Genomic DNA, 27,940 nt, shown 5'->3' with positions numbered 1-27,940 from the left:
ATTTCAAGATATTAAGTTGTTATTTCAGCATTACTTGTCATTTTGAGAGGTTAAGTTGTTATTTCGACATAACTCGTTATTTTGAGATATTAAGTCATTATTTCAACATTACTCATCATTTCGAAAGATTTAGTTGTTATTTTGAGATAACTCATTATTTCGAGATATTAAGTTGTTATTTTGACATAACTCATTATTTCAAGAGATTAAGTCGTTATTTTGACATAACTCTTTATTTCAAGATATTAAGTTATTTCAACATTATAAGTCATTATTTCCACATAACTCATTATTTTGAGATATTAAGTCATTATTTCAACATAATAACTCGTTATTTCAACATAACTTGTCATTGAGATATTAAGTTGTTATTTCGATGAATTTTATCATTTTGAGAGATTATTTTGACATAACTCGTTATTTCAACATAACGTTACTTTGAGATATTAAATTATTTGAACATAACTCGTTATTTCGAGATATTAAGTCGTTATTTTGGCATAACTCGTTAATTCAACATAATATCTCGAAATAAGGAGTTATTATGTTGAAATAAGTTATGTGTTAAAATAAGTTATTACATTGAAATTATGACTTATGTCAAAATAATGAGATATTACGTTAAAATAATGAGTTATTATGTCAAAATAAGATATTATGTTGAAATAAAGAGATATATTGTTGAAATAACAAGTTATGTCGAAATAACAAAATACTATGTTGAAATAACGACGTAATATCTTGAAATAACAAGTTATTATGTTGAAATAATGAGATAAGTTCTCTCTTTTTCCCCACCATAAGTTTTCTTTCTTTTCAACAACATAAGTTTTTCCCCCGATACCACGTGGTTCAGGGTTTCCATAATTTACTGTGCTTTGATAACCGATGATCCAAAAAATTCAAAAATAGTTAAAAGTTAACTATTAAAAAGAATAGCTGAACATAAGTTCACAAATAAAATATATTGTTTACATTTTTACTACCTTGAGTTATTATTTTGGAACAAATGTAAAATGCATAAAAACACTAACTTGATGAGATTCATAGTTCTGGAGTGTTAAAAGAACAAAACCAGCTATTTCTGAAGAACTTACAATGATTAAATCACATTTCCCTCATTGCAAAACCCATCAGACAGAGCGATTTTATTATGCTTGCTAGCTGAAATGCCAAAATTTCAAACTTTTTTTTCAAGCATACTCTCAATGGAAATTACATCACCTGTGCTGCAAGGTAAAGTACATCTGTAGAGCTGACACAAGTCAGTAGCACTAAAGGATCATGGGGGCTTGCGTTGGCCAGTGTGCTGACAGACAGACAGGGCACATTTGGCGAGGTACTGAGACTATAGAATGAGACTTGTGATAACATTCAAATCAAAATTCTGACTATCAGGCCACTTGTAATAAATTGACAAAGCATTATTGTTATTGGAACCAAAGGTACATGCTGTTGAAATGAATACACATGGTTATAAATTTAAAACATGCTTTTCTTTAGCTAGCAGCCATCATCATGCCCTGACAGTTTAACAATGGGCGGGGGGCTGGGGAGGGGAATGAGAACGAGAACGTTAATCCATCTGTGATGTGTTTCACAATCTTTAGATGGTGTTTTTGCAGTTCACTACGGCTTTTCGAATGACAAAATGAGCAGAATGTGGATTACAGATGCATAGATCAATCGCGCTGCACATGTGAACACATTTGCCTGGAATGAAATTAAAAAAAGAAATCATGGAAACGCTGAGCGTTCTTATTTGAAACGGCACCCTGGTTTAACACTGAAACATATAATTACATAGTGCTCATATGAGGTTTTGTTGTTGTATCCAATGACTACATAATAGGTCTTGCTCATTCACCTTTGCCACCAGACTCTAAACAAACCACAAGCCAAAGCTGCAAGTTCCCTAGGAAACTCCAAAGATGGTCAAACCTCCAGCAAAGAGACATCTACACTTCAGAACTGCAGTTTAAAAGCAGAAGAATCACTCAGGACCTGAATTTTACAAGCAGGTAAGAGAGCAACTTTCTCAAACAAACAAATTGAAGCCTGTGAGGAAATCTTCCTACATGTTTCCCCATTTCTCAAAGGAGCTGAAGGGGTTTTCATGAACAATCCCTTTCCAGGGTTGGGCCATATGAAAGGGAATATATGCATCTCGGGTTGGTGGATCATTTAAAGATTTACAGATGTTGTGTATTTGTGAGAGCACAGGAATAATGCGGGACCTTCTCCATGTATTTCTGCATATTCCTAACATCACATACTAGAAACCTAGCTTCTGGTTACTTTAACTGTAAAGTTAATCGATATTACATTTAATTGATTACATTACATTTAAACTTAATATATATTTCAACAACTTTATTTTTGATGAAATCCAAGAGCTTTATGACTCTGCGTAGACAGCAAAGCAACTGATACATTCAAGGCCCAGAAAGGTAGCAAGTACATTGTTAAAATAGTCCATGTGACATCAGAGGTTCAACTGTAATTTTATGAAGCTACGAAAACACTCTTCTTCGTTATTTTTGTTCTTTGTGCACAAAAAGTATTCTCGTAGCTTCGTAAAATTATGGTTGAACCACTGATGTCACATGGACCAATTTTAACGATGTCCTTACTACTTTTCTGGGCCTTGAACATATCATCCCCATTGTTATAAATAGCAGGGTCAGAAAGCTCTCAGATTTCATCAAAAATATCTCAATTTGTGTTCTGAAGATGAACAAAGGTCTTATGAGGTTGGAATGACATGAGGGCGACTAATTACTGTAATGACAGGATTTAAATTTTTGGGTGAACTAACCCTTTAAGCCCCCTTTTTTCACAAGAAAATGCTCTGGATTTTGTATCAGTGCAAGGTAAACACTCAGACCATATATGATGAACATATGGATGCATGGTATGCAAAACATAATAAGCAGCTCACAATCTGTTGCTTTGGGAAAGCAGTTTGTATAATTGCTCTTTGTCATATTCAACATATAATGAATAGAAACAAAGTTAATTGCCTAAAGCTTGACTGAACGTCTTGCTGCAACATGAGGCACAGAGAGAAAAATCAAACCCACAAAACTTTGCACGATGAGCTAATTATGGACTAATGATGATGCCCTTATTGGTGTACTGTGACCTCACATTCCATATGCCATCAAGAAGCCTTTTCATCATGGGATTATAGTTTAACTGACTGTCCAAAATCATAAAACATCAAACGCAGAAAACACATGGGTTACGTACAGCAGATGCAGCTGTGACTTACATTCATTAAATGAGTCATGCTGGCACAGACTGATGGATAATCCCGGCTTAGAGGGGCTATTCTTCATTCTAGTACATTTTCATGACCCTGTTGTACGTCTTAATATGTTGGATAAAATATTAAACCTACAGTTGTTTAATTGTAGTTAGTATTCTATTATTACATTAAACAATGTAAGTTTTATCAAATGGCATTTTTGTCATGTCCCCGTGTTCTGCACTAATCTTTAACATAAAAAATAAGCGATTTATTATGATTTTTTTTTTTCAGGTAATTCTCTATATTTTTACTTTCTGTAAATCCAATAGTTTGTAATGTATAAATATTGTTTTATATGGTATATCGCAAGTTTTTCTGTCCTTTTCTATCTTTTTTTTTTTTTTTTTTACTTTTATCTATCCACTTTACTGCAAAACTTTCACATTTTCTTGTAAAAGTTCTGCATTAAAGAAACACTCCACTTTTTTGGAAATGGGCTCATTGTCCAACTCCCCCAGAGTTGAACAGTTGAGTTTTACAGTTTTCGATTCAGCTGATCTCCGGGTCTGGCGGTAGCACTTTTAGCATAGCTTAGCATATATCATTGAATCAGATTAGACCGATAGCATCATATTTTTCCTATTTAAAACTTGACTCTTCTGTAGTTACATTGTAACACAGTTGCAGCAGAGTTGGCGGCTGCGTAATATCATTGTGCCTGCAGCAAAGTTCCTTGATTATTGAAATGAGAGTATAGTTCCTAGCCATATCGACCTAGAAGATCACAACTTTTCATTTGTCGTCAATCTTTGTACACAATGTAACTACAGAAGAGTCAAGTTTTAAATAGGAAAAATATCAAAACTCCTTCGTCATTTTTGACTGAGATGCTATCGGTCTAATCAGATTCAATGATCTATGCTAAGCTATGCTAAAAGTGCTACCGCCAGACCTGGAGATCAGCTGAATGGATTTGAAAACGTTAAAACTCAACTGTTTAACTCGGGGAGTTGGAAAATGAGCCTATTTTCAAAAAAAGTGGAGTGTTCCTTTAATACAAGAGCTTGTGCTGACCCACAAATGGAATGAAATATTGTTTTATATCTCAACTTGCATTCACTTGCAAAACTATATATTTGGTAAGTAAACACATGCAAACTTGCAAACTAACACAAAAGCATTAAAATATAATTATTCCTACTTTTTCATATTATTGTTATACATTCACATTCAAAAGTTTTGCAATAGAATGCAAATGTTTTGCAAACAAACACACACACAAAAAACAAAAACAATATATAATTTTTCCTACCATCTCATATTGTTTAAATCTACTATGGAAACCTGTTTCCGCCACTGAATAAAAAGTAAAAAAGGTAATTGTTACTTTTTATCCCACAATTCAGACTTTTTTCAAATTTACATCTCTCAGAATTATGACATAAACTCACGATTCTGTCACCGCCGATAACCTTGTGGTTAGTGAGCTCACATATAGCGCAACTGTGCTCGATTCCCGTCTTGAGGTTCTTTGCCAGTCCTGCGCCTCTCTCTGCCCAGTACTATCCTGTCATCTTTCTACTGTCCTGTCCATTAAAGCCACAACCCCCCAAGAAATGAGGTCAGAACTGTGAAATATAAACACTAATTCTGAGAACACATCATTTTTAATAACTTGCAATTGTGAGTTTATATCTCACAATTCTGAGAAAAAAGTACAATCTGTGACAAAAAAAAGTCAGAATTGCAAGATATATTTGCAAGAAAAGATGAGAATTGCAGGTTTTTATCTCACAATTCTGACTCTTTTTCTCACAACTGTGAGTTTATATCTCTGAACTGCGAGTTTATAGCATGCAGTTCTGAGGAAAAAAGTTAGAATTGTGAGATATAAACTAGCATTTGGGAAAAAAACAGTAACACAATTGGCGGTTTATATCACAATTTTGACTTTATTTCTCACAATTGTGAGTTTTTATCTTGCAATTCTGATTTTATTTCTCAAAATTGTGAGTTTATATCATGCAATTCTGAGGAAAAAAATATAAATTGCGAGTTTCTATCTCATAATTCTGACTTAACTCACAATTCTGAGTTTATATCTCAGAATTTGGAGAAAGAAAGTCAGAACTGCAAGATAGAAACTCACAATTGCGAGAAATAAAGTTAAAATTGTGTGATATAAACTAGCATTTGCAAGAAAAAAGTCAGAACGGTTTTTATCCCACAATTCTGACTTTATAAATCACAACTGGCAGTTCATATCATGCAATTCTGATTTTATTTCTCGCAATTGTGAGTTTTTATCTCACGATTCTGACTTTATAACTCACAATTCGCAGTTTATATCACACAATTTTTAACTTATGTTAACTTTAACTTGGGTGTATTCACACTTGTAGTTTGGTTTGTTTGGTTCATTTGGTCCAGACCAAAAAGGAAAATGATAGCATTAGTGTTCACACTGGCATTTTTGACAGCGAACCTAAAGATACTGAACCTTAAGGCATAGTGATACGTTCACAACTTGATTGGTTGGGTTGAATGATGTATATTTCGCAGTGGAACTCACCGAACATCCCAAACAAAAAGAAAAGGTGCGTTCGACTTAAAGCGGCACTGAGGGTGTATGAAATCAAATTACCCTTTCACTGATTGGTCTGCTTAGAGTCGCTTTAAGTCGAATACATCTAATGCCGTCTGCTAGACTAAGTGCTCATTGTTGCATGTATATAATTTTATTTTCACTACCTGCGAACTCAGGAAAAGCACATAAAAGGTACATTACCTCCTCGTTGCTCGTTTGCCCTAAGCTCATTTTGTTTTGGATACACCGCTTGTGAAATCATGTCGCATAGCATCGCATCTTGTCATTACTTACTGTTTTCGGTTAGTTTACAAGTATTTGGTATAAACTGAGATATAAACTCAGAAATGTGAGTTAGTCAGAATTGTGAGATAAAAAATCGCAATTTTGAATTTTTCCTCAAAACTGCATAATATAAACTCAATTCTCAACAATTTTGAGAAATAAAATCAGAGTTGCAAGATAAAAACTCACAATTGTGAGAAATAAAGTCAAAAAGGCAGTATATAAATAAAGGTGATTTGACTTGATTTGGTCCTTGTTGCGTTCATATTTCATTCAAACCACACCGGAGTTTGGAAGCGGACCTATATTTTTAGCGGTCTCGGTACACTTGTTTGGTGCGCACCAAGGTTCGGATGTCAGCGTTCACACTTAATCAAATGAACCGCACTAACAGAGCAAATCGAGTTCATTTTAATCTAACCAAACATGACAAGTGTGAACACACTTTTTATTATTAATTGTGAGTTTATATCTTGCAACTTTGACTTTATAACTTACAGCTGAGAATTTATATCACACAATTCTGACTTTGTAACTCGCAGTTGTGAGTTTGTATCGCATTTCTGATTTTATAACTCACAATTTTGAGTTTATATCTTACAATTCTGTGAAAAAAAGAATAATTCGCAATAACCTTTTTTATTTTTTATCCAGTGGTGGAAACGAGCTTCCATACCCATCATCAGTTCTGTGTTTGCATACAAATGTTTTGAAAGTGAACAAACATTTTCTTGGTGGGATGGAAAGGTTTTGTCCCAGTGTACGCTTAGCTCATTCTGTTTGAAATATTATTTGTATTATAATGATAAAATATCAAAAGTAGTTAAAAAATATCAGTAGGTACATTCAGCTCTTTATTTTCATCTTGTTAGATTGCAACATGTTCATTTTCTTTCTGCTGTGTAAATAATCAAGTCATCATTAATTAAGTTGAGTTTGACCAGAACGTATTTTTGCAAGTCTGGAATATCGTTTATAGAAATATGGCCCCAATGGCACAGTAATTGTGTTAAATCTTAGAACATAGTTCAAAAGATAATACATAACAGAAATGACAGCACATGTTAGCACAAGATTTATAGTTTGCTGAGTTTCTCTGTTGTTCTTTCTCCTTACATTCTCTAGGTGTAACTTGTAAGCAATCACTTTAAATTCGGTGAGGTGGCCCTTGTTGACCCGTGAACAAAAATGGGCACAGCCATGCGATGCATTTCTGTTGTGTGAGACGTTTCTTACACAGGATCCATCAGAACAGCAGGCTCAATGGCATGGAACTCCATAGTGAAACAAAGACTACAGCTCCAAGTCACAAACCAGAGAGGGGTCCCACCTCTTAAAACATTTCCAGTACATCAACATGGATCATCTTCTCCAAACACTGGTGCCTATAGCAACAGCATGCTTCAGGGGAGGCCCCTGAGAGACTCAAGAAATCTCTCTGACAAAAATGCTAGGAAATCATTCACAGCCAAAAAAGCTCTGCTCATAGGTAACTACGTGTCAATGCTTCTCCAAAATGTGAGCCAAATGTTAAGCAAGTATAAAATATATGTTTAAACACAACATTACACGTGCTTAACAGGGGTTTACACACACCAATTAAACAGAGACTGTTTATTATATTACATTATATTATTTTATTATATTATATTATATTATAACAATAATTTCGGTTTATAATGTGTTCAAACCATGTCTGTGTAAAATGTATTGTTATTAAATGTAATATTATTAAAAGTATAAATATGATTAAAAGTATAAATTATATAATATTATATTATTAATTGTAACTGTAAGTTATATTTATAAGTTTTATTATTATAACCATAATCTCTTAAGAAAGCCCAAAACATAGTATCCCTTTCACATCATTCCTTATTAATATGATAAATTATGTACAGTTTATTATTATATTATATTATATTATATTATATTATATTATATTATATTATATTATATTATATTATAACCATATTATCTGTTTAGAAAGTGTTCAAACCATATTATGCCTTGCTCATTTTCCATTATATATTATTAATATTATCAATTATACATAGTCTATATTATACTATATTATGACCATAAATATGTATTTGAATGTTGAAACAAATTATCCCTTGCACATTATTCATTACATATTAACATTATCAATTATATATAATTACTATTACATTATATTATATTTATTATATTTAGAAATGTGTTTAAAATGTATTCAAAACATATCCCTCACATGTTATTCCATATATATTATTATTAATATTATAAATTATATAATATTTATATCATTAATTATAACTGTTTAGAATGCTGAAAACATATCATTTTCACATTATTCCTTATGTTATTATTATATTATATTATATTATATTATATTATATTATATTATATTATATTATATTATATTATATTATATTATATTAAAACCATAATATCTGTTTATGTGTTCAAACCATGTTATACCTTGGACATTAACCCATTATATATTATTAATAATATCAATTATAGTTAAAATTATATTATATGGTATTATATTATATTATTGTTATATTACAATATATTATACTATATTCTATCCATAAAAGTCTGTGTAAAATGTATTCAAAACATATTATACCTCACATGTCATTCCATATATATTATTAATATTGTATTATTAATTTTAATCATAAGTTGTATTTATAAAAGTTATATTATTAATTATAACCATAATACTACATTATTATATGATATTATTTGATATGATATTATATTATTATACAAAACTCAAAACTAATATAAAGCCAATGACAAAGCAAACTAATATGACTAACAATAGAATAAAAATATAATAAAATAGGTTAATAGGACAAAAACAAACAATTTCCATATTTTTCCAGCTAAATTAACTTTTATTATCTATCGACTCCCCTTTGTGTTGCATTACTTTTGCATTTTTTCAATAATTCATCAGGTGTCCATTATTGCTTACTGATACTTTGTTATTCAAAGGATTATGTACAGTCAACCGGTGATTACTGCAAAATAAATCCCATAAGGGTTATCATATTAAAGAGGTTTATTTTGCAATAATGAACATACAACTGTACATTATCTGGTTATTATTCAGGTACTTAACAGTTAAATAAATTTGCCTAATACATTACCAAGATTCAGTTGTCGCTGACAGCGGGTGCAGCAAAAGCTGTTTAAACCCTGTTAATCAAGATCTCTGTTTATGTTCTCACAGCATGCGGAGTGCAATGTGTCCTGTCACCACGACCCTCCAACTGCTCCACATCATCACCCCATAAAGATGAGAAAGACAGGCCTCATTCCACCTCCGCAAGAGGACAGAAAAGCAGTAGAGAAAACCGTGTTGAAACCGAGGGTGAACTGAAGGTATGGGATGCATACACTGTGATAAAAAGAACAGAGGAGAGACAGAGAGCGAGGAGCAGTATACACAGACAGAGAGTCCCGCCAGATTCAAGCCAGCGGCCTTCCACTGTCCCACTAGAGAATCAAACGGGACGCCGAGCACTAAGCACACCAGGTACAACTATGAAACACTTGTGTATTTCTGTGTGAGAACTATACCATTTTTTTAACTATTAAAAGCACAAACTGAACTGAATTGTTTTTGTTTAAAAGAACAGCTCTCCAAAAAATGAAAACGTACTCACCCTTAGGCCATTTAAGATGTAGATAAGTTTTTTCATCAGCACAGATTGGGAGAAATTTAGCATTACATCACTTGCTCACTAATGGATCCTCTGCAGTGAATGGGTGCCGTCAGTCCGAACATCTGATAAAAACATTACAATAATTAATAAGTAACAAGTAACAAGCTCTATTAACATCTTGTGAACTGAAAAGCTGTGTGTATAAAACAAATCCATCAACTGTGGACTATTGAGATGCTGCAGAGGATCCACTGGTGAGCAAGTAGTGCTGAATTTCTCCAGATCTGTTTGGATGAAGAAACCAGCACATTTCATTCTGCATGAATTCCATGTGAAATAAACACGATTCAATTACTGACAACAACAACAAAAAACTGCTTCAGAGATTTAACAGATATTCTGTGAGCAAAGGTAGGCCTACACTCAGAGTTTTGTATGGCGTCTGAGATGAGAAACTTGTTAACATGAGATGGAGTAAACTGTTTATATCATTTTGAAGGTCTCATGATCAAAGTTATAAACTAGCGGAAGAATGTTGTTGCTGTGTTCTCCCTCTCAAAGTAAATAGTGTCAAATGCTTACAAGACACAAAACAAGAGCAGCAAATTAAAAGATCATTCGCACAGTCCATTTCTCATGCACTAATTCACAATAATGTCATTCTTGTTGGAGAAACTCCTATCTGTAAGATTCTCTGGAGAAGAAAAGATGACCAAAATGTCCTTCAAGATAGGCCGCAAGATTTTACTGAAGATGAGAGTCTCAATCTAACCCCATCACTACATCTCTACCTGCCTTCATCATATCAGCTGCAAGAGCAGAAAGAAGACACAGCACCCTCACAGGAAAATAGGTAAAACTAAAACTTACCTGACAGATGATCATCATAAGAAGACCAGTACAACAAATTTTAAAACAGCTAAGCCCACAACTTCAAAAAGAGGGGTTTAATCAGAAACAGAATGCTTCACTGATTTGATAATATAAGTTTAACCAAGGTAAACAACCCCATCCGATAAAGCCGTATGTCCAAAAGAAAAACGCGCCTGTATACCGACACGAAAAGCGTCTGTCTTCATAGCGGAAAATCTTACCGCGCCGTCACTGTTACCAAGTCTGTGGTTTTCCCGCAGAATTGAGCTACTTTAACACTGTTGCCACGTATTATTCGTGTACAATACAATTAGCCCCTGGAATGCGAATTTTACCAGGGGAACCCCGCCAAAAATGTGTTTTTTTCCCCGCCGGTACGCAATTTTTACCGCGGGACCCCATCCGATGCACAATTGAGCTAGCTTGGTCTATTTTTGAGTAGTTTTTAATAGTCTAATAATTTTTAATCTAATAATTTTGAATAGTCTATTTTTGACTATTTGTAACTATTTTTAGCAGTTGGGTGGGTTTGGTTGTGAAAACCTGGCAACCCTGCGCTCCGTGAACGCATTCATACCTCATTCAAATGCGTTGAACTTACCATTTCTTACCGAACTTACCCAAATGCACTGGAGCCAGTGACTAACGTTTACACGCAGTTTACGATGAAATTGAATGCTTGGGTGCCATAATCAGTTATTTAAGTCTGAATCCACCTTATTCTTCTTCACATAAGTAAGTATATGGACGAGATATCCATTTTATTAGTCGCGATAGAGGATTTGCACTTACAGTACGTCACAATTTGGTCAGTTACATTACAGCGATATTATGTAAACAACAACATGGCTTACACAGCTAATGTATTACTGAATACTTTGTTCTGCTAATTTATACTGTCTAAACCACAGAAAAAGCATGTGGAAGCTGCAAACTCACATAGAAAAGGACTTAGTAAGCAGGAAAGGGCGCAATATTTTGACAAATTCAAGTTAATAGGAGGTAACGATATGTACGAGCAGTATTAATTAAGATTAGCCTAATATTTCACTTACCTGACCGGAAATGATAAGAACAAACACTAATGTTGTCAAAATTCTTGCTCTGGAAATCTGGTTCAGTTTGGCCAACCACAAACGCCTATTGTTCTTTAGACAGTTTTTTGCACTTTTCTCCTTGGTTTTTTATCACTTTTGGCAGTCTATAGTACTCCAAATGTTTTTCCTGGTCCGACCGATTAGTACAGCCCAAAACATGACAATAATTGACCATTTTCAGCAGCAATAATCAGTAAAATTTGTGAGTTCCGTGGCATTGATTGCATTGAGTGCCACCAATATGGCCAACTGATGGGGCGTTGTGAAAACACTCTTTACTGACACGAAAAGTCTACATAACTGGAAGTCTTACCACGCCATCAGTGTTGCCAAGTCTTTGTTTTTTTTTCTGCGTGATTGGGCTACTTTAACACTGTTGCTACGGGGTGTTTTTCATGTCTGCGGGTTGAAGCAACCCCAATAACGCAATATTTAGTCCATAGAACGCGATTTTTACCGGAGGACCCCCTCCAAATGCGACAGGGCTACTTTTGAGTAGCAATTGGGTGAGTTTTACTGTGAAAAACTGGCAACCCTGCGCACAGTGAACGCACTCATATCTCATTAAAATGCGATTATGAACTTACCATTTCCCTATCATGAAACGCACAACAGCCGGTGGCTTTTACGTTTGCACACTTCTACAGGGGGCAATTTATGATGAAGTCGAATGCTTGAGTAATAAATTATTTGGGCCTTATTATTCCCCAAACATAATTTCATGACAATACAATTGTGTCTAGTCACCTTATTTTTCAACACAGATGTAAACCTATGGGCGAGACTTTCGGTTTATTAGCCTATATGAAAACAATGGGAAGAATAACAATTGCAATAAAAACTGTAAAACTGTTTGCACTACAAACCAGTGTGCTCATAATTAAGATAATACATTAAAATAATACGGTAAGACACACCAGTTTGCAACATCAAGCAGCAAAACGATCCATTTTGTACTGCTACAAATAGCAGGATGTGGATGAGACAGGAAGCCAGACCCATAAAATTTACACACAAAAAATAAGGTGGATAGAGTGCTATAGGGGTGACGAGTAGGCTAAAACCCCAAATCGAGTTAGCAGTTTAACCCGCCAGGGTCCATCAACCTGAAGTCAATAGGTTTTTAATCGGGTTTTGGTTAATTGCCTGAAATAAGGTCTTAAGATATTTATTTGATCTTAGATATTTCTAAATCCTACTTGTATTGAACAAGCAGTTGCTAACAAGTAGTGTCTAAACGTTAAACTTAGATTACCTTCTTTCATAAACTTTTGTTGGTCACTGAGCTTATTTTCTGCAATCCAAAAGTCAGTACAAAAATCCTATTGGGTTTTTATGTAGGGAACCAGGGTGATTCTAGGTTACTAAAATTAACCATGGTTACTAAACTATGGTATTACTGTGGGTATAGTTTACCCATGGTACCTTGTAGTAAAAGTTGTTATACAAAGTATAATTAACCAAAACAATGGTTAGCCTACACTTTTACTGGAATAAAACCATCCCTAAAGGCTGCAGCACTCTATAAACGGCATATATTTCTCATTGATAGCATGTCTCTTAAACATGCGGCACTATTACCACTATATGGACGCCTTGGGGGTGAAAACATGTTGAGGGTGAAGCCCTTAAAATCTAGATGAAACGAAATAGATGACTGGCATATTCAAACCCCAAAAATAATGGAATCATTCATCCACCCCTCTAAGCAGTTAATGAGGACTCATGAGTGATATGATGAGTCCTCTGTGCCACTGAGGCACTATTAAGTGTCATTGTGAGCTGTGTGGTTAGTGTCTGGCATTCAGCTGGTGACAGTGTGATGTTCTCACTTCCATGGAAACTCACAACAGAGGCCAGACTAGAGTAACCCATGCTAGGAATGGCATTAACCTGATGTTCACAGATGAAGTAAATTTAACTCAACAACTGCACTTAAGAGATATTACAGAGCTGCGGGCCGCCGTCAGGGTAGGAACATTGTCTCAGCCCCTGTGGTGAGGGGGTCCCACTAAGGTCCTCTGTGATATAGGCTATTCATTTGTCTGGGATAGTGGGGTCCCACTCATATGGGAATCAGTAAGATTTTTTATGTTTTTTAAAGAAGTTTCGTATGCTGGTCAAGGCTGTATTTATTTGATCAAAAATACAGACAAAAACAGTAAAACTGTAAAATATTATTGCAATTAAAAAAAGTTTCTTATTTTAATATACTTTAAAATACTATTTATTTCTGTGATCAAAGCTGAATTTTGAGCACCATTACTCCAGTCTTAAGTGTCACATGATCTTTCAAAAATCAGTTTTGGAAACAGTTGCACTGCTTAATTTTTCGAAAACTTTTGATACCTTTTTTAGGGTTTCTTGATGAATAAAAAGTCTTTACTATCACTTTTGATCAATTTAATACATCCTTTCTGCATAAAAGTATAAATTTCTATCAGAAAAAGAAAAGAAATACATTTTCATTTTTACATAGTTGCATTAAATGTTACCATCTATATTTGAATCAAGTTAAAAAGAATTCTACAATTATTATTTTTATTAATAGTAGTATTAGTATTAGTATTATATAGATACACTATAGATATATTGAGGGATACATTTTTATATATTAGATATATATTTTTCATGACTTTCAGGCTTTTTTTCTTCATTATGATGTCAGGACAATTTTACTGACTATTTTTATTGTATGCCCCTAGAAATATATAAAAATTTATTTTATGCCCCTAGAAAAATATAAAAATAAATTTTAATACAGAAATTACAAACATGCTCACTCCAGAAGAGGTATTCAAGTCAATGTGTGCATACAGTGCATACGGTTGAGGTTTAAAAGTTTACATACACCTTGTACAATCTGCAAAATGTTAATTATTTGACCAAAATAAGAGGGATCATACAAAATGCATGTTATTTTTATTTAGTAATGTCCTGAATAGGATATTTCACACAAAAGACATTTATATATAGTCCACAAGAGAAAATAATAGTTAAATTTATAAAAAAAAGACCCCATTCAAAAGTTTGCATACATGTGTTGTTACCTGAATGAGCCACAGCTGTTTTTTGTTTTGTTTAGTGATAGTTGTTCATGAGTCCCTTGTTTGTCCTGAACAGTTAAACTACCTGCTGTTCTTCAGAAAAAATCCTACAGATCCCTCAAGTTGTTTGGTTTTTCAGCATTTTTGTCTATTTGAACCCTTTCCAACAATCACTGTATGATTTTGGAGATTCATCTTTTCACACTGAGGACAACTTGAGGGACTTTAAACACCATTAAAGGAGAAGTCCACTTGCAAAACAAAGATTCACATATAATGTGCTCACCCCCTTGTCATCCAGGATGTTAATGTCTTTCTTTCTTCAGTCATAAAGAAATAATGGTTTTTGAGGAAAACATTTCAGGATTTTTCTCCATATAATGGACTGATATGGTGCCCCGATTTTGAACTTGCAAAATGCAGTTTAAATGCAGCTTCAAATGATCACAAATGCGGTTGTAACCGATACCAGCCGAGGAAGAAGGGTCTTATCTAGCAAAATGATCGGTTATTTTTATTTAAAAAATACAGTTTAAATACTTTTTAATCTCAAACGCTCGTCTTGTCTTTCTCTCCCTTAACTCTGTGTATTCTGGCTCAAGACAGTTAGGGTATGTTGAAAAATTCAGACCGTATTTTCTCCCTCAACTTCAAAAATCATTTCAAAATCATCCTACATCGCTGCAGAAGTACCGACCCAGTCTTCGCAAAGTGAACCTGCGAGGAAGATCAAACACCCTTAACAAAAAAGGTAAAACAGCGATATAGGATGATTTCGAAGTTGAGGGAGAACATGAAATGGGAGTTTTTCGACATACCCTAACTGTCATGAACTGGATAAAAACAGTCCAGGCAGAGTAAGACAAGATGAGTGTTTGGTATTAAAAAGTATAATTTGTATTATTTTTATTAAAATAACCCATTGTTATGCTAGATAAGACCCTTCTTCCTCATTTGGGATCGTTTGAAGCCGCATTTGGGATCGTTTGAAGCCGCATTTAAACTACATTTTGGAAGTTCAAACTCGGGGCACCATATCAGCCCATTATATGGAGAAAAATGCTGAAAATTTCTTTACGACTGAAGAAAGAAAGACATGAACATCGTGGATGACAAGTGGGTGAGTAAATTATTTATAAATTGTTGTTCTGGAAGTGGACTTCTCCTTTAAGAGCTGGGGGGTGAAAACTTTTTGAAGTTGTAAATCAGGGTAAACTGAACTTATTTTGTCTGGGAAACATATTCTGTAGCTTCTGAAGGGCAGTACTAAATGAAAAAAAATGATATTTTGGCAAAATAAGAAAAATGTACACATCTTCATTCTGTTCAAAAGTTGCATCATTTTTCCTTCTGGAGCATCAGTGAGCATTTGAACCTTCTGTAATAGTTGTATATGAGTCCCTCAGTTGTCCTCATTGTGAAAAGATGAATCTCAAATCATACAGTCATTGTTGGAAAGGGTTCAAATACACAAAAATGTCACAATGAATATGTCAAAACATGAGCATCACTGACTAAAAAAGATTTACTAATGCCCACTGGTAATGTAAAAGCATTTTCAGACAGCAAATAATGCGTAAGTCCCCCAGTCTACCTCAAATTACAATGGACAATTGTACATATTTTCACATACATGTTTTTAGTTTCCCATGACTTCTCTGTTCACTGCATGTTTCTTTGTATCTCTGTATCATAGCAGCTGTAATACAGCTGTAGGTCAAGCTGCAAATATCATTTCACATTTGGTATTTGCAGGTTTCGCTCATGTTCTGGGCTAGCAAACCTCGTTTCTCTGAACATAGGTCTCAAGGGTGCAGCAATCGAGAAGGGATTTCTGGTTTGCTTAGCCTTAGGATGTAATCACTCTTTATAACGCTTGGACATCTGAAACCGCATAGTTTTAGAAGTAATGTGCTGTAAAATTATTTTGCCCTGCAGACAAACTGTCTTTTAATCTGTGAACAAATATTTAAACTTTATAGCCCACATGCATTGCATATTACTTGGAATCTTTCAGGTTCAAGATGTGATGTAAACACTCAGCTGAAAGCTGTTTTGTACCTTTTTCCCTTAAGTGTTGACGATTTGTTTTCCTTAAAAAAGCAGCTCAGAAGTACACGAGAAGCAAGACGTCACAGAGGAACTCACCATGGAGAGCCAAAAACAAGACATCACCCTCAGTAAAACAGAAGGTGAAGAACAAAATGATTTCACAGATGGCATACGATGTGATATTACGGATACCTGGCAGAATGACATACAGAAAGATACTCCTGAGAATGACATGACTGAAGAAAGACCTCCACAAGACGTCACAGATGACGACAGACAACAAGAAACCATGGAAAATCAATGCAACATTGATAGATCTTTTAATATTGTTGACGACAAGCAAGAATATGACATTATAGAGAAGCCTGAAGTCATATACAGGAGAAACAGAAGTTCATACAAAGCATCCGATGCCAAACTCACAGTCAAAACACGTTATCCAGCTACAGCTACAGCGCTAACGTTCCCATCCACCCCGACGCATAGAAATCCCTCTCCCACTCTTAGCCTCCTGCCATCGTTTTATGGAACTTCTTTTGGCTATCGCGTCAGAACCACATCTGAGCCCTGCCGATCCAAAACAAGGATCAGAAAAGCTTGTAATGACAATAGAACTACACAGCCCATGACTGACATGCGACATACCATAGAAATAAAAGGAAATCCATGCATAATACAAACAAGGGCTGGAGTGCCAGTCAGCCCCCACCCCAAAATAATGAGCACTGAGAGGGGGTCCCAACCTCATAAAATCAAAACCACCAAGACATTTTTGTGGGGACCAGAGGGGCCCCAAGAGACTAAGACAGTGTGTGAACTACACAGTCAAGTGAACAGGTGGAGAAGCCTGGATTAAGTCTGACAGAACAGTTGTGTGTGGCTTTTCGTTCCTTTCCAATACAGAAAATCTGCTTTGCTAAATGATGTTTGATTGAATCAAAGCAGTGCAGATTGACATGTTAGACCACTTTAGGTTTAAACTCAAATGTATTATGACTTTGAGAGGAACAGCTTTAGCACCGTTTGCAATGTTCAGTTTAGTCCAGGAAAGAAGAGTGATAGCGTTTTTTCTGGTCTTCCTCAGTGAATGGCGCTTAAGCTGTATTGACATTGATTATGATGTTATTATGATTCATCGAAAATTAAATCCTTGCAGGTTTTGGTGTTTTCCCCCACTCTGACTTGATTTATACTAGTAGATCATCGAAAATATTACTCCATCCAAAAATCATTTCTGGTGACTGGCTTTCAGCACTGGGGAATGACGTTACATAATTCTAATGTCAAAAAGAAAAATGTTTCTGCAACTGTTGATTCTGAAACTAAATGGCATATTTAAGTGATGTGCGGTGTGCACTAAAAGGTCAGTTACAGATATGTTGATATTAGTTTCATGAGTTGTTTTGTAAACGTGTCTTTATGATAGATTCATATACACTACTGTTCAAAACTTATGGGTCGGTTAGATCTAAAAAAAAAAAAAAAAAAGGATTTTATGCTCAGCAAGGTTGCACTTATGTGACCAAAACAAAGCAAAAAAGTTTTCTATTTGAATGTAATTTATTCCTGTGATCAAAGCTGAATTTTCAGCATAATTACTAGTTTTCAGTGTCACATGATCCTTCATAAATCATTCTAATATGATGATTTGCTGTTTAAGAAACAATTTTAACTGAGCAAATGTATTATATATAAATTATATATTAATACATTTCTTATGTGTTTTTTTTTAACATTCTATTCATATGCACTACCAGTCAAAAGTTTTTGAACAGTGAGATTTGTAATGTTTTTAAAGACGTCTCTTCTGCTCACCAAGCCTGAATTTATTGTGAAATATTTTTAATATTTAAAATAACTCCTTTCTATTTGAATATATTTTAAAATGTAATTTATTTCTGTGATCAAGCCTAAATTTTCAACATCCAGTCTTCAGTGTCACAAATATCCTTTAGAAGTCATTCTAATATGCTGATTTGCTGTTCAAGAAATACTTTTTATTACTATTATTATCAATATTTAAAACAGTTAAATACTTTTTAAAGGATTCTTTGATGAATAGATCCAAAAATCAGCATTTATCTGAAATATAAAGCATTCAAAAGCTTGGAGTAAATTTATTTATTTATTTTAGGGGGAAAGAAATTTTAGAAATTAATAGTTATTTAGCAATGATGCTTTAAATTGATTAAAAGTGATGATAAAGACATTTATAATGTTACAAAAGATTTCTATTTTAGATAAATGCTGTTCTTCTGAACCTTCTATTCATCAAAGAAACCTGAAAAAAATCTACTCAGCTGTTTTCAACATAATAATAATAATAATAATGATAATAAATGTTTTTGAGCTGCAAATCAGAATATTAGAATGATTACAAGCGACTGGAGCAATAATGCTAAAAATTCAGCTGTGAAATCACATGAATAAATTATGTTTTAAAATGTATTCAGACAGAAAACAGTTATTTAAAATAGTAAAAATATTTCTCTTTTTTTTTTGCTGTATTTTGAATCAAATAAATGCAGGCTTGGTGAGCAGAAGAAACTTCTTCAAAAAACATTACTATAAAAAAATCTTTCTGACTGGTAGTGTATAGGATTTCTGGATGAATAGAATGATCAGAAGAACACCATTTCTGTGATATATATTTATGTAAATCACAGTCATTCTTTCTTAGTCTGTTTCATTGTATCCATATGCTATACTGTTATATGTTGAATGAATTATTCAGATTCTGAACATGTTCAAAGAGTGTAACTTGAGTCTCTCATCAGTGCCATAGATGGTCTGATTAAATGAACACTACAGTCATATAAAGCAGCAGGGTTGTGTGGAAATACCCAGAGGTCTCTGTCTCCTAGCATTCCCCTTCCAGTTCAGACTCTGAGTAAATATTTGCATTGCCCTCTGAAAATAAGAGAGAGGATGTTAGCTGGGCATTGATAAAGCCTGTACATACACATTACTTAGCTGCAAGGCACAAGAAACAATAAAAATAGAAGCAAAACATACATGTAGAAGTAAAAACACTAAAAGTAATTACATTGATGTCATTCAAATGAATGGATGGTATGGGAACAGATCGGGTCAGTCGCTCCCAGAGATCTGCACGCCATTTCATGAAAGTAAAATGTGAGTTCAGCATCTTTTTTAGATTCTATTTACTCAACAAATTAGTTTATTTGCTTGTTTTAAGTTTGTGTTTTAATGAATCCAGTTATTTATTATAAGGCAATGAATGGCGTCATCAAGACACATGTTTTACAGTGTCAAAGAGCATAAAATGAGGAAAAGATTTTGAAAATGTTGTAAACAAATAAAAGAAATTTGTTCAAGATGGTGTACTGGTTTGATCCATGATCCATCTCTAAAATGTACATATTAGATTTACGAAATGCAATCCATTAATATGAAAACATCTGCTGTCCTCTAGTGGTCACTTGCTGCTGTTGGCCAAGTAGATTAAAAAAAAAGTTTCAATAATCCTCAATGACTTGGAAAAACGATTTCAAAGCTATACTAAATAATCTAAATCTATACTAAAGAATATCTTACCGTTCTTCCAACTCTAGTACGCTTTAAGATACACCATGTTAAATCTTTAAATAATACAATTGTATTATTTTTTAATAATATTTGTCACAAATTCTCCAGACTTTATTTTATAACAGTTTCTATTTCAATACAGCTTGGGAAACAATATAGAGGTTTATCAAACAGAACATGTTAATAACAAAAAATAAATAAAAATAAACATAGGTTGCAACTGGGAGATGCAATATAATTATATATTTCATTACCAATTAAATTTAAAAAGCACACTGCACAATTAATAATATTATTGGAGTTGTATATATGTAAAATGAAAACAACAAAGATATTAGAGTATGTATTGATGAATTATTGATAAAAAGAATATATAATAATAAATAATATAATTAATACAGTTAATAATAATAATAACTGATTTACATTTATTGTTGTTGTGGTTATGATTATTATTATTATTTATAACAATAATAATAAACATATTTCAGTGACCACTGGATAGAACAGGAATATTGATATTGCACATGAATACTATTAGAAAAATTGTAGATGTAGAATGAAAATAAAAAGGATATTTTTTTTATAAATAAATAAATAATATTGAAATATAATAATAATAATAATAATAATAATATAGCTAATACAGTTAATAATATATAATAATAATATATTATTATATAATAATAATATAGTTTATTGTTATTATTATAATAATATTTAAATTATTATTATAACTATTATTATCAACAATAATAATAATAATAATAATAATAATATAAAAATATCTTTCGGTGACTGTTTGATAGAACAGGAATATTGTACATGAATATTATTAGAAAAATTATAGATATAAAATGGAAATAAATAGAATATTAAAGCATGCATTATTTATAAATAAATACATAAATAAATAAATAATATTTTATAATAATAATTATAATTACAACAATATAACTAGTATAGTTAATAATAATATAGTTACATTTATTATTATTATATAAAATATTATTATTATTATTGTTGTTGTTGTTGTTGTTGTTGTTGTTGTTAAAATATCTTTCTGTGGCCACTGGATAGAACAAGAATAATGTACATGAATATTATTAGAAAAACTGTAGATGTAGAATGAAAATAAAAAGCATGTACTATAATTACACGTATAAATAAATATTATAATATTATAATAATATTTTATAGTATGAATGATTTTTTCTCTTGGTATTGTAATCTATAACATGCAATTATGTTTGGGTTAACAGAAATTTTCATTAAGAGGAAAATAAACATTTTAGTTCACAACTATATATAATATGTAACAGTGGCCAGTGGATAGAAAATGCATATTGTACAGTTACTAATATTATTAGAGAAGTTGTATATACATAAAATGAAGAAGAAGAAGAAGATGAAGATGAAGAAGAAGATATTAGAGCATGTGAAATAAATAAATAATTAATTAATAAATGTATTTATTTATTTGTTTATATTTTAATAGCTCAGTCCAACGGGACAATATGCATACCTTCTATACATTAAGCTGCAGATTCCATGGTTGCATCACAGGAAACGGAAACACCGTGTGATAGCGTAAACCATGGTGTGTAATTCCGTTTCCGCTCCAGTCGGGATTTTTGTCCGCTCTGCAGGAATGTGTGGAGATGCTCTCGCTGTGGGAGAGGTAACAGCCGCACCTTCCTGCTGACAGATGAACCCTCTAACGGCGCTCCGTGCCTGCGGCTCTCGGCACTGAGGGAAGCGGAGACACACTCGCATCCGCGCGGCTGCAGATCGGTCCCATTATCGCACATTCCCGGACTCGCATGATTGATTGACGCCGCTGTTCCTCCTCATGGCGAAAAACACCCTGTCCTCACGATTCCGGGGAGTCGACATCGACGAATACGACGAGAATAAATTCGTGGACGACCAGGACGAGGCGGCCGAGCAGCAGGGACCGGACGCGTGTGAGGTGGACGATCTCATCAGGCAATATCCTTCATTTCACAGCAGTGCTGCTGCTGCTGCTGTCATGATCGATTATACTGAACGATCTTATTTATCATCTCTGGTAAACATGCCAGGAGTAAGTTCAGCTCTCTTAGGTCACCCAAAAAATAACCTTGTCCTAGTTTAGATGTACCTCATACATTATTTACACACAGGTTGCGTCTCAAACCACTTTCAGCTGCCTACAGAGGCACCAGCGCCCAGAAAGGTTGTCGGGTGTCTAGATAGGCGGTTCACTGTGATTTTTAATGTAAATAATAGTAAACCGCATAATGACTGTGATGTGGGACAGCTTTAGTTTTTTTTGTTTTGTTTTTTTCCCCCAAAATTATTGCTGTTTTGTTATTGTATTTAAAGTAACAATTTATTTAGAGGAGATATTGTTGGTTCTGATTATTTTCTGTTCTAGTAATTTTAATTATGTCTATTAATAATTTATTCTATAATTTTTTTTGACATTTATTTATTTATTTTTTAACTTTAATTATGTATTTATTTATTCAATTTTATTTGTTGTATTTTCCTGTCCAGTAGTTTTAGTTGTCAAGATTGTCACTCTGGTTATTTTATTTTTTATCTATGATTTTTTGTTTTTCTGGCTTCAGTTTAGTTAGCTGCAGTTTTTAGCTGTTATAGATCAAGTACAAGTTATTTTATGTTGTAAATTTTGATTTAATATCCTTTAAGGGCTGTTATTTTAACACACTGACCAAATAATGAATTATTTTAATGCACTAATTTGTTTGCTTTGGGTGCCATTGAAATTTTTTTTTTTTTTTTTTTTTTATGATTACATTATTTGAATAACCTTTGAATAACCTTGAATATGACAAGGTCATGCAGTTTTGACATGTGAGATATATATAGTCTTTTTTGTGTTTTTAAGTGACACACCAGAGTTGTTAAACAACTATTACATTTCGAAGAAAAAAACTCCCTCTCTTTTCCCCCAACTGTGCGTGAATGTCGGTTATTTAATCAGGTCATCAGTGGTTGTGACTGGAATGATCCATTTTTGGTGCTCAGAGGCACATTTTTAGATTGTAGGAGTTTTAAAAAGGTCTGACTCTGACATCTCCACTAATATGATAAAGACATGAATTGCGTGGTGTTTGTCTTTGCAGGTTTTGTATTTTCATTTGGTCGTTGATTTCTGTAAAGAAGATGATTTTGCAATGACTTTCTGCATGAAGGTAGTGAATATTAAGACAGAAATTTTTAAAATCTGTAAGCTTAGTGTGTAATAATGATTGTTTTCAAACTGGTTTCTTAAACACGCCCTCCTCGTCTGTCATTGGTCAGACAGGAAACATAGTCCCGCCCCCAAATGTCATGTTTTTACATGCCACAGAGAAACAGTTTACACTTTCAAAGAAATCACAGTGTAATTTTTGTTGTTGTTGTTGTCTCTGCATATAACAATGAAAATAATTATACATTTTAACATCATTCGTAAACAACCAGTGAGACAATCTACTTAACACCAGGTTCTCTGTAAGCTGCTTTCCAAAATTTTAACCACACAAAAAATAAGTTTTACTTCACATCTAAAGAATGCTCTTCAGGGTTTTTGGGAGTGACTGACTGGTTGGTCGGCTTTCCTTAACTAAGTGTGATGCACAGGGGACATGATGACAGCATTTCACATCGCCTTGAGGAATCCACCAATCAACTCCAAGAATCCAGCAGTGAAAGTAAGAGCCAGTTCTGTTACTCAGACAGTCTGATGTATTGCTTTCAGATGTTCATGAACACTGTTATTAGAGGCCCTATTTGTGCATAGCGGGTTGTCACAACGATTACATCATGTCTAAAATGTGTTGTTGATTTACCTCGAGGGGTGTGAAATTCTGTGCTCTGTAGATTTATTACCACAAGAATAATTACTACTTGTACATTCTTTTCTCTTAAAGAAAAAAAAAAAAAAATCTGGGCTGTGCTGAGGCTCAGACAATAGTGAAGTGTGGGCAAATTTGTAATCATTGACATACTCCATATTTCATTAAAAAGTATTAAGTTTTATTATATAAAAGTTGAGTGCATTAACAGTGTGTGTTATAACATGATTTGACCTTGTTTTTGGTAAGAAAATGAAGGTTTTTTTTTTTTTTTTTTTTTTTTTTAAATGTACATAATGCCACAAAAGCTGTTAATTGAGCTTAAATTGTACATGGAATATTCATTTTGAACAGGAAAACAGGAAAAACTACATTTGGTTTCAACAGAAGAATTAATGTAATTGCTTTTGTAAAATTTTAAGCTTAACATTTCTGTTTTAAAGCCTCCACAAATTTGCCCTGTATTGTAAGTTTCTTACCATAACTTTGATTTTAATTGTTTTATTTTCAACACATTTATTTCATCAAAAATACAGAAAAAACTGTAATATTGTGAAATATTATTACAGTTTAAAATAATGGTTTTGTATTTTAATATATTTTAAAATATATTTTATTCCTGTGATACAAAGACGAATTTTCATCAGCCATTACTCCTGTCTTCAGTGTCACTTGATCCTTCAGAAATCATTATAATATGCTGATTTATTATCAGTGTTGAAAACAGTTGTGCTACTTAATATTTTTTGCAACCTGTGATACTTTTTTCAGGATTATTTGATGAATAAAAAGTATAAATTACAGAGTTTATTTACAATGTAAATCTTTTCTAACAATATAAGTCTTTGCTATCACTTTTTATCAATTTAACACATCATTGCTGAATAAAAGTATTAATTTCTTTCAAAAAAAGAAAGAATAAAAATTTACCAACAACAGACTTTTAGATTTTGAATTTAAATATACATACATATATATATATATATATATATATATATATATATATATATATATTTTTTTTTTTTATTTATTATTTTTTTTTTTTAACTTTTCTTTTCTTTTTTCTTTATTATAGAATCCTGGGAAAAAAGTATCGCAGGTTCCAACAGAATATTAAGCAGTAAAACTATTTTCAACATTGATAATAAATCAGCATATTAGAATGATTTCTGAAGGATCATGTGACACTGAAGACTGGAGTAATGATGCTGAAAATTCAGCTTTGCGTCACAGAAATAAATTACATTTTAAAAAACACGCACATAGAAAACATATTTTAGATTAAAAAAATTATTTCACAGGGTTACTGTTTTTTCAGAATTTTTGATCAAGTAAATGCAGCCTTGATTAGATGCAAGATAGATACATTATATATTTTTATTTTATTATGTATTTATTTATTTTTGTAATCAGTAGCGACAATGATGAGTTTAACTTGTATATGGAATATTCCTTTAGTATTAAATTATTATTATTAGTGATGCACTGAAATTTCAGCAGCCAAAAATATTTGGCCGAAACGGGAAGAAAAAAATTATTTTGGCAAAAATAGTTTTTGGATGCCATTGAATTAGCACTCTTGATGGTGGAACATGTATAAGCTACAACAGGTAAACAAGTTGGCAGTGTCAATGCATTTTAATTATATATGTAAAATATGTAAATATTGATAAAATTTGTTCAGCTGAAGGATCGAGACAACTTGTTGCTCAAGAACTTTACTACAAGTGTTTTAATCCATTTCTGTTTAGTTATCTAGTTACCCAAAATTAATAATTAAAATTCTTTGGCTTCTTAGCTTAAAAACTTTCGGTTTCTGTGTTTTGAATAAAATATATTTGCATCACTAGTTATTATGTGTTTAAACAATCTAGTGAGTACATATAGACATTCTCTTTATGATGAGTGTTTGTCTTTTACACCACCTACACTTGTTTCTTGCTCCCTCCACCTCCTCTCTCAGGAGCGGGCACAGGCGGTGGTGTTACGAGTGCTGACTGCATTCAAGAGCAGCGATATCGAGCCAGCCGTGAAGTCTCTGGACAAGAACGGAGTGGACCTGCTGATGAAGTACATCTACAGAGGCTTCGAAAAGCCCTCAGACAACAGCAGCGCCATCCTGCTCCAGTGGCACGAAAAGGTCGGTCCTGGAATAAAGAGACGTGATCTCTTCTGAGTCTGCTTTTCATCTCACACGTCTATTTCTATTCTTGTCTTCTCGCTCAGGCTTTCGCCGTGGGGGGTCTGGGGTCCATCGTACGGGTGCTGACTGCGAGAAAATCTGTCTGAGGAGCCGAAAGAAATCGAGAGATAACCAGCCACGGGATTTGTTTCTCTTTCTTAGACACGGACAAGTTCCTCTCTCACAACTCAACCTTATCCGAGGGAAAACCAGTTACGCTCAACCGCTTATTTCACTCAAAAACAGAGATATTGTATGATATTTAATGTAAATTATTGATTCTTCGATATGTTGTTACGGAAGACACGATTCTCGACTAATGAAGGTGAACGGTTGTGCGACGGAAGGACGATGAGTCTCGTGACGAGACTTTGCTGTCTAAGCCCTGATCAGCAGTTTCAGGCCATGAAATACTGTGACAAATATGAAAGTTGTATTTGCTTGTTTTACTTAGTTGGCACTCTCGGATGTGTAGTTTCCATTTCTTTAGTTCCAGTTCTTATTTTTCTTATTGTACAGAAAGAGGATGATGTTTAATATATAGTATTTAGGTGGTGGATTTATGGTTCAAATCGTAGTGTGGGGTCGGGTTGGGAGGGTTATTGTGAAGTGCCTGGTGCAATAAAGAATATTAAGAGTGTATTCCATTTTGTTTAAGTTGACGTACTTAAAAAAACTGACAAAAAAAATTTAAATGCAAATAACAAAAACAAAGCAGTATAGTAGCTCTCCAGGAGCAGGGTTGGAGACCCCTGTTAAAGACATTTGTTGATACACAATTTTACTGCAAAACTCAAAATGGTGACATTCAAAAAGAGTTAGAAAAACTAGGCATTGTTCGATTTGGTATGCCGTTCCAAATCTAACAAGACCAAACTTATGTTTTTGGCCGAACTGGTGAGAAGTTATGTCAAATTTTTATATCTTATGACTAGTAGGTTTTGCTGTGCCCAAACTACTCATGTACCCTCGGGTCATGCTTGTTATAACACATACCAAGTTTGGTCAGACTCTTGCTAAACCATTGCAGAGATACAGCCTCATGTCCATTTTGTACATATTTCGTCAAATTCATTAACACGCTTTACCAAAACAGGTTGGTATATCAAAAAGCTTTTCATAGCTTTTTGCCAGAATGCTCTGAAGATAATCTGAGCCAATTTTGGACAAACCGTCTATGACGAGTTCTAAAAAGTTGATTATTTTGGAAAATTTGAAATTGTGAAAAATCTTGACCTGTAGAAATTTACATTTTGTTGTGCATTTGACTTTGTATGAGTGAAGGAATCATAGGAAAAAATGCGTGCAGAAACATGCGTGCAAATTTTGGCCTATTGGTGGCGCTAGTGAGTTTGATTTAAAGAATCCAAATTTGCTGTGGTTAATGATGAGACTGTCCTCTATCTGTGTGCCACATTTCATAACTTTCCTGTAAGCGGTTCTATAAGATTCATAACAATACCTTAAGGCGTTTGTAAAGTACAGCATTTTACTACAATATT

The 27,940-nt window shown here is 33.4% G+C and overlaps 2 protein-coding genes across 2 annotated transcripts; both read left to right on the top strand.

Moving 5' to 3' along the window:
- The first annotated feature begins 1,893 nt into the window (after positions 1 to 1,893).
- Positions 1,894 to 18,034, top strand: LOC127170276 (uncharacterized). Its single transcript, XM_051118131.1, has 5 exons — positions 1,894 to 2,021; positions 7,251 to 7,614; positions 9,355 to 9,660; positions 10,463 to 10,643; positions 16,911 to 18,034. Exons 2-5 carry the CDS (start codon positions 7,389 to 7,391, stop codon positions 17,713 to 17,715), a joined length of 1,518 nt encoding a protein of 505 aa, XP_050974088.1. The 5' UTR covers positions 1,894 to 2,021; positions 7,251 to 7,388; the 3' UTR covers positions 17,716 to 18,034.
- A 3,974-nt stretch (positions 18,035 to 22,008) lies between these two features.
- On the top strand, positions 22,009 to 26,787 carry arpc5la (actin related protein 2/3 complex, subunit 5-like, a). The gene is made up of 4 exons (XM_051118135.1): positions 22,009 to 22,401; positions 24,041 to 24,112; positions 26,220 to 26,396; positions 26,483 to 26,787. Exons 1-4 carry the CDS (start codon positions 22,261 to 22,263, stop codon positions 26,543 to 26,545), a joined length of 453 nt encoding a protein of 150 aa, XP_050974092.1. The 5' UTR covers positions 22,009 to 22,260; the 3' UTR covers positions 26,546 to 26,787.
- Positions 26,788 to 27,940: the final 1,153 nt, after the last annotated feature.

Source organism: Labeo rohita, chromosome 8 (genome assembly GCF_022985175.1).
Source record: "Labeo rohita strain BAU-BD-2019 chromosome 8, IGBB_LRoh.1.0, whole genome shotgun sequence".
NCBI lineage: Eukaryota > Metazoa > Chordata > Actinopteri > Cypriniformes > Cyprinidae > Labeo > Labeo rohita.
This window is presented reverse-complemented; position numbering and strand designations above follow the sequence as displayed.